At 41.8% G+C, this 17,122-nt stretch overlaps 1 protein-coding gene across 1 annotated transcript in view; it reads right to left on the bottom strand.

Moving 5' to 3' along the window:
* Positions 1 to 9,886: 9,886 nt before the first annotated feature.
* EGLN1 (egl-9 family hypoxia inducible factor 1) overlaps positions 9,887 to 17,122 on the bottom strand; it is a 34,077-nt gene continuing 26,841 nt past the window's right edge. Inside the window, exons 3-5 of the mRNA XM_086877819.1 lie at positions 15,780 to 15,916; positions 14,371 to 14,438; positions 9,887 to 12,611 (exon numbers count right to left, since the gene is read on the bottom strand). Of these exons, the coding sequence (XP_086733945.1) occupies positions 12,547 to 12,611; positions 14,371 to 14,438; positions 15,780 to 15,916 (270 nt within the window). The 3' untranslated portion in view covers positions 9,887 to 12,546. The remainder of the gene's footprint in view (positions 12,612 to 14,370; positions 14,439 to 15,779; positions 15,917 to 17,122) is intronic.

Here is a 17,122-nt window from a genome sequence, read left to right as displayed (position 1 = left end):
CCTAATGTCTTCTTTTACTTCTGAATTGTTCATTTCAATGACAATCAGAAAACAAATGAAGAATTTAGTGAATAGTGTAGCCTGTTGAGGGGGGGGGGGAACTTAAGCTGTAGGCAAGTCTGACCCTCATATACACATGTCCTAAAATAGATCATTGTCCAAACAATTGAGCAGCTCTGGATTAGCTATGGAAAAACAGCACCTCTGTCATACGTGTTTTTACAAGGAAATATTCTAATACCAGGATCTCTCTTGCCCAGAGATGAAGGGTTTGCAGTGCTGTTTATTGCAGGCTGTTATTAGTGGGTCATGGGTGTCTTTCATTCTTCATTTTGGGTATGTTTCTACAAATGCTGTTTCTATGAAATGTTGTGCTTGAATACAGTGTCCTACCCACAAGGATAACAATGACTACCAGTACTATGTTTTTTTAAATACACTGCTCAATTTGGGTCAAAGGTGAGAAATTACATCTTCTCTGTTGGTTGTCTTTGTCCTTGAGTGAGTTTAGATACTGCCTGGAACAACACAAGCTGTCAGTGAGCCTTGAACAAACACGCTTCACTGAAGTGCAGCATAAGTTGCCTGAATGGAAATCAGAGAAACAAGTTAATAGACTCAATTTCCGAGGCGAACCAGCTGTGAAGGAGGGTCAAGAGTGCGTTTGCATTTTGTCAACAGAAGGTTCTGCAGGCTGAAAAGCTGTCTCATTTTGTGGTGACTTACGAGAGTTGCTCCAGATAATTCAGAGAGGAGTTCCAGAGGTTAAAACTACTTAAGTGGGGTTTACTTGGCCCTTTCATTATTATCATAAGAGAGTGCTCTTCAGATGCCTTGAAACTGGTTATCAGGCAAGAAATCTTGAAGGTCAAATATTAGGAAGTATATTTTACTTTATGGAAATGTTATCTAGGAAGTTTTCATAATATTTGAGTTCTGATGAATCACTGGGAAGAACTCAGGGCTACTAAAATGGATTAGTATCTTGCAAGAACATAAAATAATCTATTTTAAAACATACTTTAAAAGCAGCAATGTGTGTTGCTCTCTGTTTTAACCCAACCTCTGTTTTCACCCGGCATATCCACGTCACATGGGAGAAGTGTATTCTCACAGCCAGTTCAACCCTAATGCCTGTGCCTCAGGTGATGAGGAGGCTATTTACATCTAGGTGGAAGCAGGCCCTGATGCTCAGAGTGTGGAATCAGAAACCTCTTACCTGAGCCCCCTTTCTAGGAACATTTTCCAAGAGAACAACTTGAGATATATTGCTTATTTGGAACAGGCTGTGCTACCTGCCCCTGGGCCAGCGTAATGAAGGTCACCAGGTAATAACCTACTACAAAATCGAAGGCTAGAGAGGGCTTAGTCAGAACTGGATAAGAAGTGAATCATAATTCCTGAGGTGCAAAGTAGCTACTCAAACTTCAAACTTCCCTCGGTGCAGCAGGAGGACGTGCAGTAGATTAAATGTCTTGTGAGGGATTCCTTCCTCGTGTGTTCTTCTGGAGCCCCTCCGTTCTCCTGCATTTTCCATACACTCAGCATCTCCTCAACTAAAGCAAGATAGTCTTTACTGAAGGGTAACAGCCAGTAGGAGTCAACAGCACATTTCTGAGGAAAAGGCCAGATGGACATCTCCTCCAAGTACTTGGAGCAACCCACGGTGATGGTGGGCTGATGCAGACTGTTCTGGCTGGAGAACATTCAGAAGCTGCCACCACGGCAGTTTTCTTCACCACTGCTGGGTCTGGTCATCCTAGAACACCGTGTCTGTGCCTGTTGTTGAATCTTGTCACCCTAAATCAAAAGGCCACTAAAAGGTTGGAGCTGGTGACCCCGTGAGGTTACACCTGGCCTACATCTCCCTGTGAGCATGGCAAAGGCAGCAGTGAAACCGCTGGTCTCCAGCAGCTGCTCCTTAACAGCCAGCATTTGTCAGTTTTACACTCCAAACTGAAATAGCCGTGTTCTTACTGGCATCTGGACTCCTACAGCTGTCTTGAAGTCTTGGGAGGGATTCAAGAAACTGTTTTTTGAAATATGAATGTAAAGACTCTGCATAAAAATTACCCTTGAAGTGTGGTCTGTGGGCAGACAGGCCACGAAAGAGACTTGCATTTCACTGTACGTGAAAAAAAAGTGTGTGTGTGTGTGTGTGATTTCATAGACTCGTGTGTATGAAGAAAAGGAAGCCCAGAACCCAGGCTGTGTGGAGCTTTGGGATCCTTCTACAGGCCGTTAGGTGGCACTCCTTGCACGCAAGGAATTCTTATTGCTTCCTCTCTAACCTGCGGGGTTAGAGAACAGAGTGCAGGATTGCTGGCTCCTAGTTCGCCCAGTCTGCACTCCAGGCTGAACGTGCACCAGCAGCAACCCTGGCTGGACCACAAACAAGTAACAGAAGGAGGAATAGTGGTGGTGGTGGTGAAATATCCTAGCTGGGAAATGTAAACTAAATTTACAGCTAAGTAGATTCCGTGAGTGATTCTTTAACTTTGCTGCAAGAAGGACTGGGAAGATGAGAGAATAGCTCATTTTTCTAGTTGAGGGCTCAGGAGTAACCCCAAAAGCATCCTGTTGTGGGTTACATGTATTGCTTGCATTCATTGCAGTGACAAAGCTAATTTTCTGTCACCATTTGGCACCAACACAGATCTGCAAGAGAAGCAGGACAGAGTTTTAGGAAGTCAGAGGGGTTTATAAAACACAAAACTCTTGTGCCTTGGCTGAGCCAGGGAGCCAGAGGGGTGTAACAGGCCCAGGGAAGGGTAGTGTACTACAGGTGTGAAGGCTTAAAATGGGATGTGGCCATGGCCTTAATTCCTCTGTTTCCTTTTATCTTCTGCCAGGCCAGGCTGCTTTAAGACTAGATTAAATTTCTAAGCAGGTGCAGCAGCTTGGCCTCAATAGCTCACCCTGTCTCTGTTCCATCCATCACCTTTCATTCACATTATTTCACCTGCTTTTTTGCCTTAGTATGTCTTTGACATGACATTTCCTAAACTGAGTAACAAAGAATTTTTGAAGGGGAAAAACCCAACAGGTCAAGTATTTGGCTTCACCACTGCTTAAATTAAAAGCAGTGATTACTTTATTTTTCTTTAACTGATGTCAATCTCTGGATCATAGTTTTTTGTGTTTACTGCAAGTACCTTCTCTTCAGAGAGCTGTTACTAGTGGCATAAAAAGTCTGGGGCAAGATGAGCTCAGTGAAGGCCTGGTACAGAATATAAGCTATAGGAACATTGTTTCATTGGGTGTTTTAATTCTTCTCGTGGTTTCAGTAAGCAACTTACAATGGCAGGAATGGCCATAGGGCCTCTGCTCTTACCCCACTTTTTCCTGCTCTGCCTCTGTCTTCCCACTGACACCAGTCTCTTCCCTGGAGCATCCCAGTAATGATCCACTTTCTTCCCCAAAGGATCCCCTGGCTGGATCTGCTGCCATTCCCCAAAGCATCTGCTGCCACTGTTCCACAAGCAGGTTTCGATTCTCTGGGAAGGTGTTGTGTTTGGAGGCAGGCACAAAGCTGAAGTGTCTCACTTGGAAGGTGCCTGCCTGGGGATGCCAGTGCAGCCTCTGCAGCCGCTGCAGGGTGGGACAGGGCCTGGCTGCAGCACCAACAGCAAGGAAAGCTCCCTGCTGTGTCACAGGACCTCAGGGGCTGCTCCGGGTACTGTGGCTCTGGAAGGACATGGCACACATCTGGGCAGTTCTGGCAGATAGCAAACAGAAACTTATCCAAAGGGAAGAGTCAATCTGAGGATAAGCCAACACCTCAGAGAGGATGGCACCTGTACCAGGTGGCGTATGGATAGCTGCAAGTAAGGGACTCCAGTCTTAAATCTGCTGTGTTCCCCAGGATATGCTGCTAAGAATCCTTTGGGTTGTTCCTTTGATTTATATTTAGCAGTACCTACATGGGAAATTTAATTTAAGGAAGAGAAAAAATTTTCTTTCGGCAAGGGTGGCTGAACATGGGAACAGGTTTCCTGCAGAGGTTGTGGAGTGTCTATCCTTGAAGATACTCAAATCCCAATTGGACATGGTCTTGGGCAGCCAGATCTGGGTGACCTTGTTTAAGGGCAGGAGAGCTGGACCAGACCACCTTCAGGAGCCCCTTCCAACCTACACAGCCCTGGGTTTCCACCTAGCAACACCAGGAGGACTTCAGGTCAAATTCAAATGACAGCAATGAAGGCAATTGAATTGAAGGCAATTAAGGTCCACCTGCTTGCCCTTGCCCTGGTACAGCCCCGAGGTGCTCACACCATCTCTGACCACCAGCTGGTTTCCAGCTGTGCATTTTTTCCTCTCCCTGCAAAGTTTGGCACGGACAGCTCTCACCACTGCCACCATGCAGACCATGGGGATGAGGGATAAGTCTCCTGTCACATGCATCAGACTGGGGGACTTCAGGCAGGAGCTGGGCAGGTGCCGTGACACAAGGACAGGTACAAGGAAGCTCTGCCCTGCCAAGCCTAATTGCTGAATCCTCTCCAAGTCACACTGTGGGGAGAAGGATTATCAGCCCTGAAGACAGCATGAGTTAAAACTCAGACTTAATTAACTTTGAATGTACCTAGAAGAGATTTAGAATGCCAGAGAAGCATCCCACGAGAGGAAATAGGAGGCATTTCGTGCACTGCAAAACCCTAAGTCTATCCAAGCTATCAGGCAGCATTTCCCAGGCAGTATCGCAGAGTTAAGACAGCTCTGCCAAGAGGTCTCACTGCTGATATTTGGACTTAGGCTTGGGCCATGAAATGCAGTGTTGCTGAAGCAGACACACACCCCAAATGATAAGCAAGGCCATGACTTTGGAGCTGTTTGCAAGGTGTTACGGACACAAGCATTAGACACGAGCATTCCCTGAAGGAATGTGGAGCCCTCAGTTTGGAGGGAAACACTGAAAAGCTGTTGCCTTCATGCTACCTTCCTTTTAATCCCTGTACAGGTCCCAGAAATGTTGCCTTCTCCAGGACAATTCTGCAGCAGCACACCCCCACCCTAAGCCAATGCCTTGCATCTTCAGCTGTGCGGGCGCTGAACCACACGGAGGCTGCAGTCAGTCCATGCACGCCCTGCAGCAGATACAGAGGGAAACACTGCCTTAACTTCTTCAGGAAGAGGAGAGGGATGGGAGGCTCCTGCTGCTGGCCAGGCATCCTCACCCAGCTATGACTTGTTGCAGGATGGGTTGATCTCAGCCCTTGGTGTGTTTTCACAGGTGGATGTGGGTTTGTGTTGAAGTGACACCATTTTCAGGAGACTGGCGAGTAGATGTTCTGTCCATGAAACCTGCAACAGTTTTCAGTCTCCTTCTCTCTACCTCTCTTCAGCAGAAAGACTGCCCAAGCCTGGTGTGAAGCTGCTGCTGGGTGGCTGTTGCATGGTTAAGGGACTCTAAATGCAGTGCCAGGTGAAGGGTGTGTCCCATGAACTGCCAGGGCTCAGCTGTGTCATGGATAATCTCTGCAAAGGACAAGGAGCACCTTCAGCAGCTCAGGGTTAGTTGGCCTCCAGAGACAGTCAGCAGCTTGGCACACAGAGCACCAATTCTGGGCCAGCAGCAGCACCAGAACCCCACCCCAAATGCTTTCCTCAGCCAAATAAGTTATAATTTACTCCAACCCCCACTCAAGGGACACAGCAGGAGGGAAGGGCCTGCAGCTCAGGTGACATCAGGTGGGACAGTGCTCGGGGAGCCATGGAAGGATGCAAAAGCACAGGGCTAGCAAGGGGCTGGAGAGGCCCCCACGTACATGTGGGAGCAGAAATGGCAAGGGCAGGCTGGAAGCAGAGCAGTTGCTCTCCAAGCACTCTCACATGAGGAAACAAGCAGATTTTCAAACCTACTGAAAGCACTGGAGATGTAATCACCCCCCTCACACTCTTCCCACTCCTCCCCAGTGGGTTTCTGTGTCACACAGCATCCTTCCCCTGTAAGAGAGCAGTGTGTCTCTGTCACCTCTGGGGCACAAAGAACATGTTTTTCTGCTTTGGGAGGAAGCCTTGTCCTGGCTATGACACAGCAGGACCCCACTTGCCCCCTCCAGTCCCATGAGCCAGCAGCATTTCTGCATCCCACTCCTGGTGTCCCAGTCACAGCCTGGCCACAGCCACAGGTGGCCCCCTGCTCCCGCCTGCCCTCTTGGATTTGTATAAGCCTTGGGTTTATCGTGAAGTACGTGCCCTCCCTCCTCATCCCATTGCATAATGTTGCATGGTTGTGGAGTTACAGAAACTCTCAGCTAGACAAAGTCATTTCCTTATGAGCTATTTTAAATAAATGGTTAAAAAAAACCAAAACCAAACAGCTATAATGTTCTTGTCGTGCAGGTGGGAAAAAATAAAAGCAGGCAAAGAAGTTTATAAATTGCTACCTACACCTCTTCAGGAGTCCTCTGAGATATAAGAAATATTTAGGATTGGAGAGTTAACTTCGTAGAGTTTCTACTTGTTCATTAAAATATGACTGTGCAGAACACGTGCCCAGCAGCACATTACTCACTATTATGTTGTGGCTGGGGAAGGGGAAGTGAAGGGAAAATAAATATGCCTAATGTGACAGCTCAAACTTTGCTCTTTGCTATCGAGAACACCATCAACTGGACTCTAATCTCAGAAAACAGATTGCTATTACCCACGGCCCTTTGGCAAACATTAGCAGTGTCCACAATCACATTTTCCCTGAGGAAATATTCTCCTTGACATCCAAAGATGTTCTCAAAGTTCTCCTATAAAAACAGTTCTGAAGTATTTTTTTGCTCTGGTAACTCACGGTACAGCACCCACCAAAATGGTACTTTTCAGATCTAGGGATGGTGACATTTAGTTCATTTCTGTAGTGGTTGGTTGATTCACTCCCATCTTACTGCATGAAAAAAAATTCTCAGGATTCCAACAGCCATTAATCCAGCTCCAGAATTCTAGTTTCTTCTGTTCCTTAGAGCTGCCACCATGTCTTCTGCTGATTGCAATCTTTTTTAATAGGTTTATAAAGCTTGCAGTAACATAAGACATATATGCAGTAACATAAGACACATTTACAACCCAAGTGACTTGCCTTCAGGTAGTTTTGAGAGGTTTATTTTTCTTGGCTTTTTGGTTGACCCTTGCTTTCTTTAGGTAGCAAAATACCCAGTTAAGTAGCTCACAACCCAATATGATATTTAGGCACTAGGCTTTTAATTTGTGAGTAGGAGTCAAATCTCTGCACTTTAGTTATGCTGGCTGCTTCTTTGCTTTTAAATAAAATAAAATAGAATCACATCAACTCTTGAAACAAACACAGAAGAGGAACAGGTTCCACCCTGGCAAACCACATTGACACAGACAGACAAACCCACAAGGAGCACTGGCTATTCAGAATATTCAGAGATGAAATTTTACTTCCTGTCTCCAACAGAATTTTAAAGAAATAATGGGTTTCAGTTCAGACCCTGCCCTGAAGCGTGTGCCTTATATCACAGCTTGCCTGTGTGTGATCCTGGTAAATTGTAATTTGTTAAATTGTTAGCCCATCTCTGTGCTTTACATCCCTCCCACTCTAATGTGAGGCATGCCCTGCAAACTTTTAGCCATATGGAAAGGATGGTACTGGGCTTAGAGGCTAAATGAGCCAGTCACCTCTTCCAGCATTTATTTCCACATTATATACAAAGGTAGTTACAGTAAATTCTCCCATAAGACCCCATAAACTGTTACCATTAGAAGCTTAATCCCAAGATGCATATTTAATAAGGGGAGAGTCTAACAACTTACTTTTGGAATATAGACAAGGAAACTTAACTCCTAGTTCCAGTAAAGTTATAAACATCTCATCTGCAGAGGTAAAAATATGCTTGTTTGCAACACACATCCATGAAAAAAGGATGGATGGGATGCTTCAGCTGTCTTTTCTGAGACAAACACATTGTGCATTCTTTTTCCACACACTTTATGTCCTCCCAGACACATATAGCATATTTTCAATTGGAATGTCCCATATTCTTCATACCCACTCAACATACTTTATCTTGGACTCATCTGCCAGACTCTTTACATCCTACTTTACTATTTCTATTCAACTCACACTTCCTCCCTCTCCTGCTAAAGACTTGAGCCTAACCCAAACAGGCTGGCAAGTCACATCTCATCTGTCCCTTCCTCTTTTAGAGCCAACCCATTTGGGAGCTATGAGTTTGGGGTTTTTTTTTTCATATTTCAGGAAAGGGACAGATGTTCTGTATATTCACTTGACTTCAAAGCCATCAGGAAGAGCTTGATGACACTCAGTAAGTGGTAGTAAAAGTCAACAGAGCAAAATCTCTGGAACTGGTTTTGTCTGGTAGGGGAGACACCTTGAAACCTGCTTCTGTCAGCTGCTATCCACCCCTAACAGAGAGTCAAGCAACTCTGATGCAGCAGATGTTGCAGAGTGAACACAGCTCCTGTACAAACAGACTCCAGTACATGTGCGGTAATTACTTACATTCAAACTTTGCATGTGAAAAAAGAAAAAATAAAGCTGACAATGGGAGACCCAGAGATCCATACTTCAACCCCCATCCCCTCCAAAAAGCAGGTGAGATGCAAATCCAGCTGAGACCCATGAATTTCTTCAAAGTCTTTGCTGCTCAGTACTCATAAATTCCTACTGAGTATTTACAAGAGCATGAAGCTATCTGCATGCCTGCAGGCAAGGTACAAATGCTAGACTCCTGGAGTTCAGCGACTTTGAGCTTGCTCTCGTCACTTGGCACTCTCCCCTCCTCTTCAAAGCATTCAGCATGCACAGAAATGGCACTTTTCAGTCTGGTCATACTTACCAGTATGATGAAGATGTGATCTTTCCACTCCTGACCTTGAAGTGGTCAGCAAAGCCAGATGTTTTACATATGACACAGGCTGTCAGCTCTCAAATCTGCAATTGTCTTTTCTGAGAAACACCCAAGAGAAACACTTCATTTATCCTTGTGCAGTGTTTGACTTTACTATGCAAAACAATCCCCCTGCATATTGTGCTCAACAATGTGATAATTTAAAAAACAAAACCCAAACCAGGTCTACACAGGATGGCTGCAAGACAGGCTTCTTCCTTGTTCAATGTAAAGCTAGGATGGGGAGGAGGTATTCTCAGGAGAACTTGTAAGAAGTTATACAGCCCTGAACATGGAAAAAGCTTCAAAGCACTTCAAAGCACCATCAGCTCAGGGTTGCTACACCTGTGTTTCAACCTAAAAAAAAATGCCAAGAACCATCACCTTAGAGCAGAAATGAGTACAACCGGCACCCAAGTATCATGAAAGGTCACTAATGCTGGAGACTCATTACAAATCTTGTCAAAAGTGGTGGAATATTCTGTGATATCTCTTACAGTTTTACACCTGCAGACTCTATTGTTCTTCTCTCAAGGGCCCGTAATTCATTGGGAGCCATGAAAAACTGAGGAGATCCCATTAGACCTCACAAATCCCACTTGAATGTGACTCATTCTGTACCTCACATACCTGTCAAAAGTGGTGAAAAAACTAGAGCTGACTCTATCATAATCACTCTTCAGAAAGCCTAAAAAGGGCCCTGTTTTTGAAGGAGGAAATCATCAGGAAAATGGTGACCACACCCAGGTAACTGTAGGCAGTCCAAAGAAAAAAAGTCACAGATCCTTCTCCAGAGCAGAAACAGCTCTGATTGAAGAAAAAAATCCAAAACAACAAAAACCCACCAAAAATGCAACAACAACAAAATAAAGCAAACAAAAATCCCAACCAAACACCCACAACAAAACAACCAAAAATTCCACATACCCCCTTTATCAGGAGGCATTCATAAATTAGTTGGTACAGAGTAGTTCTAAAAGTTACAAAGATTACAAATAACCACACAGTTTTCAAGAACCTTTATACATCATCTTTTTTAATTAGATTAGCTTTACAAGCAACTTGAGAGCTCTTTCATAATGAACACTGCTTTTGAAATTACACAACTTTATAGGCAACCTGTAAATGAATCCTGAATTTCTTTGCCTGCTATAGATAAAGGTCTCATATTTCACAGCCAGCTAACATCATGAATAAAAATAGCATTATGAAGCTTTATTTTTAACCAGGACTAGACACATACAGATCATAAGACAGTTTAAAAAATAATTTTAAAACAAGGACCTGCTTGGTGATGCTCAAGACTGAATATTCAACCGACATGAAATGAACAGTTTCCAAAGGACATGGAAGAAATGGCTGACCTGATTTGTTGACCCTGTTGTAATGACTTACATGGAGTGAAAAATTAAGCACTTTTTAAACCTGTCTGGCAAGCACAAACCTACAGTGTGATTAGAATTTGATACGCTGTTTAACTGCAGCGGTTTGAATTACAGAGGGACTGAAATGAGTTTAAAGGCTTATGCTTACATTTCTAAAACAAAACCAAACTTCTGTTAAAGGAGTACTAATGAAGATGAAGTAGAAGAGGTGACTTTTTTGCTTGTTTCATTGGTAGCCTAAAAGCACTGCAGACCAGACAGTAATGAAGATTTGCACTCCTTGGCCAGGTTGGCAGAGGCACTTACAGTAAAGGTATCCTGTCTGTTTGGGAAGAAAAGAGGAAAGAGGAAGAGAACTGGACAGGGCAAAAACTTACTAAAAGAAGGAAAAGTGAAATCAAAACAAAACTGGGATTTCTGTTGGTTCTCCTAAATGATATACCAATACTGAATTTTTCCCCTTCTGTCAGTTTGTTACTAAACAATTAGCTTTTTCATGTTTTACATGAACAATAGTAATGTTTTTAATAAAAAATTACTGAGCTTTCCATAGAAAAGGTCTCTAATTGAATACAAACTATACAGATGCTAAAATTGTCACAAGTTGTAATATATACAGAAATATTTCTGTACACTCACATTGTTTTGGCTAAGCAAGGAAATAAGGGACAGATAGAAAACTGCAGTGGGTAAGGTGAACAACCCCCAAACTCCTGTAAATATGAATGCTGTCTTTGATAGGTTTGCTTTTGTTTTCTCAAGCTTTTAAAGCTCAGGGAAAAAAAAAAGGAAAGAAGAAGAAGAAAAAGAAGAAAAAAGTCCGTGTCCAAAACATCCATTTCTTAAAAATAAGAATATCACAGTTTCTGCACATCTCACTTTTATTCTGTGATGTCCCACCTCCTGGATAAAATTATAACAATGTAAAAGAAAGCAAATGTTTTCTTACTAAATATATACCTCAGTATTGATCAAAGGGCAGTGCCTTTTTGGGGAAATCCTTCAGCAACAGTGAAAATTTAATGATGTATTATTGCACAAGGAGCCTACAGAGTGATGCACTTCAGCTTCAGTGTGCTGTCCACCTCCTTGATACTATATAATAGATCAAGGCGTCAACTTACAGACTGCATGGGACACCAACATTTGCAAAGGAAATTTCAAAAAGTGAATTTTAGATATTCTATTAACTTATATACAAAGGAAAGGGGGGTGGCAAGTATTTTTTAGAAAAGGGAGAAAGTTCAAAAATTTCTGTCAAGTAAGTAAGGAGGTTGTGGGTACCTCTAATAGCCTAGGAAAGCCCTTGTATATTCTTGTAACTTCATGGTGTTTACCAGGTCCCCAAAGCCAATGACAGCAACCGATAGTGTCAAGTTCACTTAGTGCCAGTCACTTAAAAAATAAAAAAAAAACAACCACACATCCCCCCTCCAAAATAAAAAAAAAAAAAGAAACCAAAGAAAAAAGAAAAGAGACAGAAACTTCCCCTCTGTGGATTCAACATACAAAACCACAAATTGAATGTTACTAATAGCAAGATACTCATTTGCTTTTGTTAATAAGATTCAAGAGAACATAGTCAAAAAACAAAAATAAAACAAAAAAAAACCAATACAGCAGCAATCTTTAAGATTAGTGTGAGATATGATATAAAACAATCAGATTTTTAGCTGGTAATTAAAGTGCTCCTTTTCTGACTTAAGTTGTAAAAAAAATTAAAGTGATTATCAGTTACTGGCAACCCTTACATTAAATTAGGTCTTTCATGGCAGAGGAGAACAGTATGAACAGTTTTACAAAAATAGATCCATGTTATATCGGAGAATACTGTAATTTTTTTCCTTTTTTTCAGTTTTTCTTTTTTTTTTTAAGACTCAATTTTGATAAACTGTACCTGGTCATACAAAAATTACCCAAAATTCAAACTTTTACCATATAAAAAAAGGGAGAGATGAAATGGATTCAGCTGGATGACAGGTCTGGCAAAATATAAGGATGGACAAATTCTATGTAGGGCACTTATTTATGTCCAGATGCATATGGTGTTTCTTACTGATTGCTTATCTTCTTCACATAAGCAGTCACAGGCCTGGAGTCACAATCACATAGTACAATGCTTCAGCAGTCAAAGAACCTTCTTTTTGATGCAATGTTGAAACACTGTTTGCTTCCATATTAAGATGTTGGTTTGTTGTTGATTTTCCTTTATCTTGTTATTCACATTCAAAAGTTAATAGATAGCATCAAGATTTATCAGGGATAATAGCAAGGGGAGTTGCTAAATCAAAGGCTTATAAAACGTCTTTCCCAACTGAGTCAGAAGGTTTATTAAGTTCAACCCTCACACCTTTTTCACCTGCAGAAATATGGAAAAGAAAATGGCATTTTTCAGCATTTATCAAAGCACAATCTAATAGTCCACATCACTTTACAGAATCAAGTTTTACTATCAAAACACAATATTCCATAAGCAACGAAAAACTCACATATTCTGCATGGCTTTAGTTAAACTGACAACCAAAAAATTAAGTTTTCTATTTTATGACATTTTATTATATAATTTCATATATTATTGTCAGTAGAAAATAAATTGCTTCTTACACGAGTCTTGCTGCAGATACAGAGCAAAGAATGCAATTTTAATTGCAAATGAAAGCTGAAACCACAACAATATGGTAATGTAAACCCATTACAGAGCAAAGCGATACTGAAGGAGGAGGAATTTCTTCACAGAAAGGGTGATTAAACATTGAAATGAGCTGCACAGGGAGGCAGTGGAGTCACCATCTCTAGCAGCACCATCTCAGTGCCACTGTTGATAGGGTGGTGTTTAGTCATAGGTTGGATTTGATGATCTCAGAGGTCCTTTCCAACCTAACTGGTTCTGTGAAACTTAAACAACCCAGCCTGCCTTCCTTTAGTGCCTGCAGTTTAGGAGTGCGGGCACTCCTAAACGGAAAAGGGAAAGGGAGGTGGGCAGAGGGGGAAGCACCTTCCCTTCAGGCTTGAGCCTTCCCCAACCATTTCTCTGCACTCCTTTTGAAAGGGCAGCAGCCAAAGCTGTGCAGAGGCAATGAAACAGCTCTGATCCAGCAGGGCTGACTCCAGGAGCTGCTGAGTTGTGCACTTGTGACATGAAGACCGGCTTGGAGACAGACAGGCCTACTGTGGAGGCCAGGCATGCTGACTGTCTGGGAAGTCAGCTGTGCCTTGCCAGGCATGTGCCACCAAGCAGTGGGACAAGCCTTCCCTGATGGAGCTGAGGGGATCCCTTGGAAAGCCAGGCAGCAAAGCTGCACTTCTCTTGCCACTCCCAAAATGCATGGTCACCGAGAGCACCAAAAGGGACTGGAGCTGCACACAGCTCTGGGGCTGCTTAGGAGCAGAATGGAAGTCTCAGCTGGAAATGACTGGCACATGACTTCAAGATCATTGGCTTCAGAGTTGACAAAGCTGTGTGCGTGTGCACTTGCAGTACACCTGATTTTGGTTTATTTTTAAACTACTGTAACAAACACAAAATTGTGATGGCAATTACAAGCACTACAGAAAACCTAGGCCATTTCTCCTTATAATGCTAATTTGAACAGGAAAATTAGATCAACTTCCTCTTGGGGGAGAAGCTAGAGAAGGAAAACAGATGCTAGATATGTGAAATTGGAAATGAAGGAAGTCCATTCTTTGATTACCAATTTTAATTTTAGGCTTTTGTTTTTCCAGTATAAAAATTCTATTTAAGTAAAGTTTTATTCACTTGTTGAATATTGGAACAAAACAATTTCCAGAGTTCTCAGTTCTGCAGTGCCTTAGTCTCTGGTGTATTTATCTTCCCCATCTATTAGGAAGACAAGAGTAGAAAGAAACTGTATCCCTCATGTAAAAATACTGAGCAGCCTCAGGTCTCAGAGGAAGTGTAAGCAGGATAGGCATTGACCTAGATTTCACGAATCACTGCCCAGGAGGAGTTCAATCCCTGGGTCACCTTCCCTGTAAAACCTAGCTCAAGTTATGCCACTTTCTCTCTCTGTTTGTGCAGAGGGTGGGCCAGGGAGATGAAGCTAGACTTAAGCTTACTCTTCCACAAAAAAATAACAATGATATTAAGAGGAGCTTACCTGTTAGATATTTTACTTTAGCTCGTGCTCTTTCATCTGCATCAAAATACCACACTGTTATTGCGTACCTAAGGCAACAGAAGTAAAAAGAACTCCTGAACTATGAAGCAAAGTACAAGTGAAGCACTTGACATGAAACACAACCTAAATTAGATGATACTTCTGCAGTCTGACAGAAGAAAGTTTTCATAAAGCAAGCACTGGGTGGGTTTTTTCTTTCTACTAGTAGGTATTATCTGAAAAGTCACTGAAAGGGTGACACTGATGCTTTAAGTTTACACTCTTTTCCTAATGAGTGGCAATTATGGTTCTTGTCCAGAATAAAGTCTCTGCCCACATCATCTTGCCCTATGACCTGATCATTTTACTAGGTCAAGTTCATCACTGAGTCACACTGCAGGATCATCTATTTTTTTGGACATTTATCACAAGAGACAATTAACTACCCATTTTTACATGGCTCCTCTGGTTTTCTCCACTGCCCATAGAGGATTTAAATACAAAATGCCAGTTATTTAGAAAAGACTTTAAGGAGATTTAGTAAATGGCATTTCACCCTCTGACTTCCGGGAGTAGAAAGGGGGAGGGGAAAGCAGTACAGCCTCTGGAAAAGCTGTAAGAGGATGCGCTGAAGGCTGCTTCAAGTTACTTCTTGCAAACGTAGCTGTGTTACCTCACAGCTCCAGTCAATGTTCAGTGCTCTGGCCATCCAAACACGTTAAAACACGGGCAACAGGAAGTCTGGATCAATGACTCAAATGATTTACCTATTACCACTATCTGGAAATGTCACTTATCATGTGGGGGCAGTGAATGTGGGTACCTTTAGCATCAACCACTGCCCTCCACTGAGGGACAAAAGAGAAATCAAGTTCTCCCTGTGCTTCAGACTGGGAGCAGCTCCTATAATACTCCATAAAAATATTTGTGTATCAATGGCTTTTTCTGTTCTACAACCCTCACCTAATTCCCAAATTATAATGTGGTAGCTTAGTTTGAAAATTACTATTTTCTGACAGCTCCATCCCAACAAGAGGGAACTGAAGTATCCAGTCAATCTTCCAGTAACACAGTAGGGCGCTAAGGACAAAGGAAAGGGAGAAGGGTGTAAAGCCACTACAGAGAAATAATGAAGATGGCACCCTTTGGCCAAGTTGGGGTTTGCTTATGGCTCTGTTTGCTTATGGCCCCAGTTCTTCTGAGCACACACTCAGAGACTTCCCACCTACACACTCAGGAGGTTTTCTCCAAAGTAAGAGATCAGGCAACGCTACAAACTCAGCAACATGGTGGAAGCATTCATTAGCAGAAACAACTTTCCTTTTTGTCATGTCATAATTTACAGTGTCACTAATTTCTCATTTCTTGCAAAGACAGACATCATGCAATAGAGAACCCATCACTCCTACCTTGTAGCAAATGCTGGCTGTACTTCATGAGGGTTGCGGCGATCAGACCAGAAGAATAGCAGTCTATCGAATTTGGGTTCAATATCAGCAAATTGGGCTTTACCTTCTGGAAATATCCGAAGGATGCCTCCACTTACCTACAAATGAAATATTTTCAAACAATGCTTGAGAGCCATGTCTCATTGTATTTAGAAGTCCTGAATATCACATGAGAAAATATTTCAGACACTTGGAACTGAAACAAAAACCTTTATCAGGTGCTATAGAAATTATGAATCTATGGCTTTTCTGTCAATACATTTCATTTAACAAAATGTTTAACATATTTTTCACTGAGTGATTTCAGAATGCTAAGTGCATTCGTGTTTAAGTAAAAAAATGGACAAGCCTGACTGATATTACATAGGTGGCTAAAAACACCCCGATATAGATGGGAGAAACATTGTATTTCACATGAGTTTCACCTTTCCCCATTAAAGAAATTATTTAATTTAACTGTGGCACAAGTTTATATGTAATTAAAATAAGGAAAGACTAGGAAACTTCAAACTAAAGCTTGAATCTGTACTACTCATGGTCAATTCAGATCTCTTCCAGGTTTTGAAAACAGCTGAACCTAACTGTATGCCTAGAAATAAGCACAAGTAGGTGGGGTTAATTATATTTAAGTCACATTAACTTTTTCCTGCTGATGGTGTTGATGTTGTTAAATCTAACTATAGATAGCCACCACAGACCTTTCATGTAGTAACAGACATAACAGTGCAAGTACTAAGGCAATTTGATATAAATAACAGGGGCATCTCTGATCTAAGTCAGCAAACAAGTGACAACATAGATCCATTATCTTCTCCTAAAGAAAGTTTGAGATTATTTTTTTAATAAGCAATATACTTGGTAGTATATTAATTTGTAATTAAAAATAATTTTTGCAGGAAGGTAATGTCTTTGTTCATAAATTAAATATCCAGCTAGCAAATGTTTCACAATTATCGTGAAAAATGCAATTTGCTTGACTTCTACACTCTGTTATGTATTTTTTTTTTTTCCCCAAGAGAGAAACCATAAATCAGCTAAAAATGCCCCAAAGCTTTACTTAAAGCTGTTTAGTGCAATCAGTACATTTATATACAGAGATGCTATCATGGCAAAAAAATTATTTTCTAATTGTAGGATTCAATTTGACGTGTCAAAGAGCACATCAGAAACAGAAAGCTTGAAGTGCATCCATCTGACTCAGCCTTCTGATCTACCAGTTTTATGCAAGTATGTTATGAGGGGAAAAAAAAGAAAAATAACATCTCTCATCTGCAATTTGTGTTATCTATATCTGGTGCATGCAA

Source organism: Cyanistes caeruleus, chromosome 2 (genome assembly GCF_971803275.1).
Source record: "Cyanistes caeruleus chromosome 2, bCyaCae1.hap1.1, whole genome shotgun sequence".
Lineage (NCBI taxonomy): Eukaryota > Metazoa > Chordata > Aves > Passeriformes > Paridae > Cyanistes > Cyanistes caeruleus.
The sequence above is the reverse complement of the archived record's forward strand: the minus strand, read 5'-3'. Positions and strand labels throughout refer to the sequence as shown.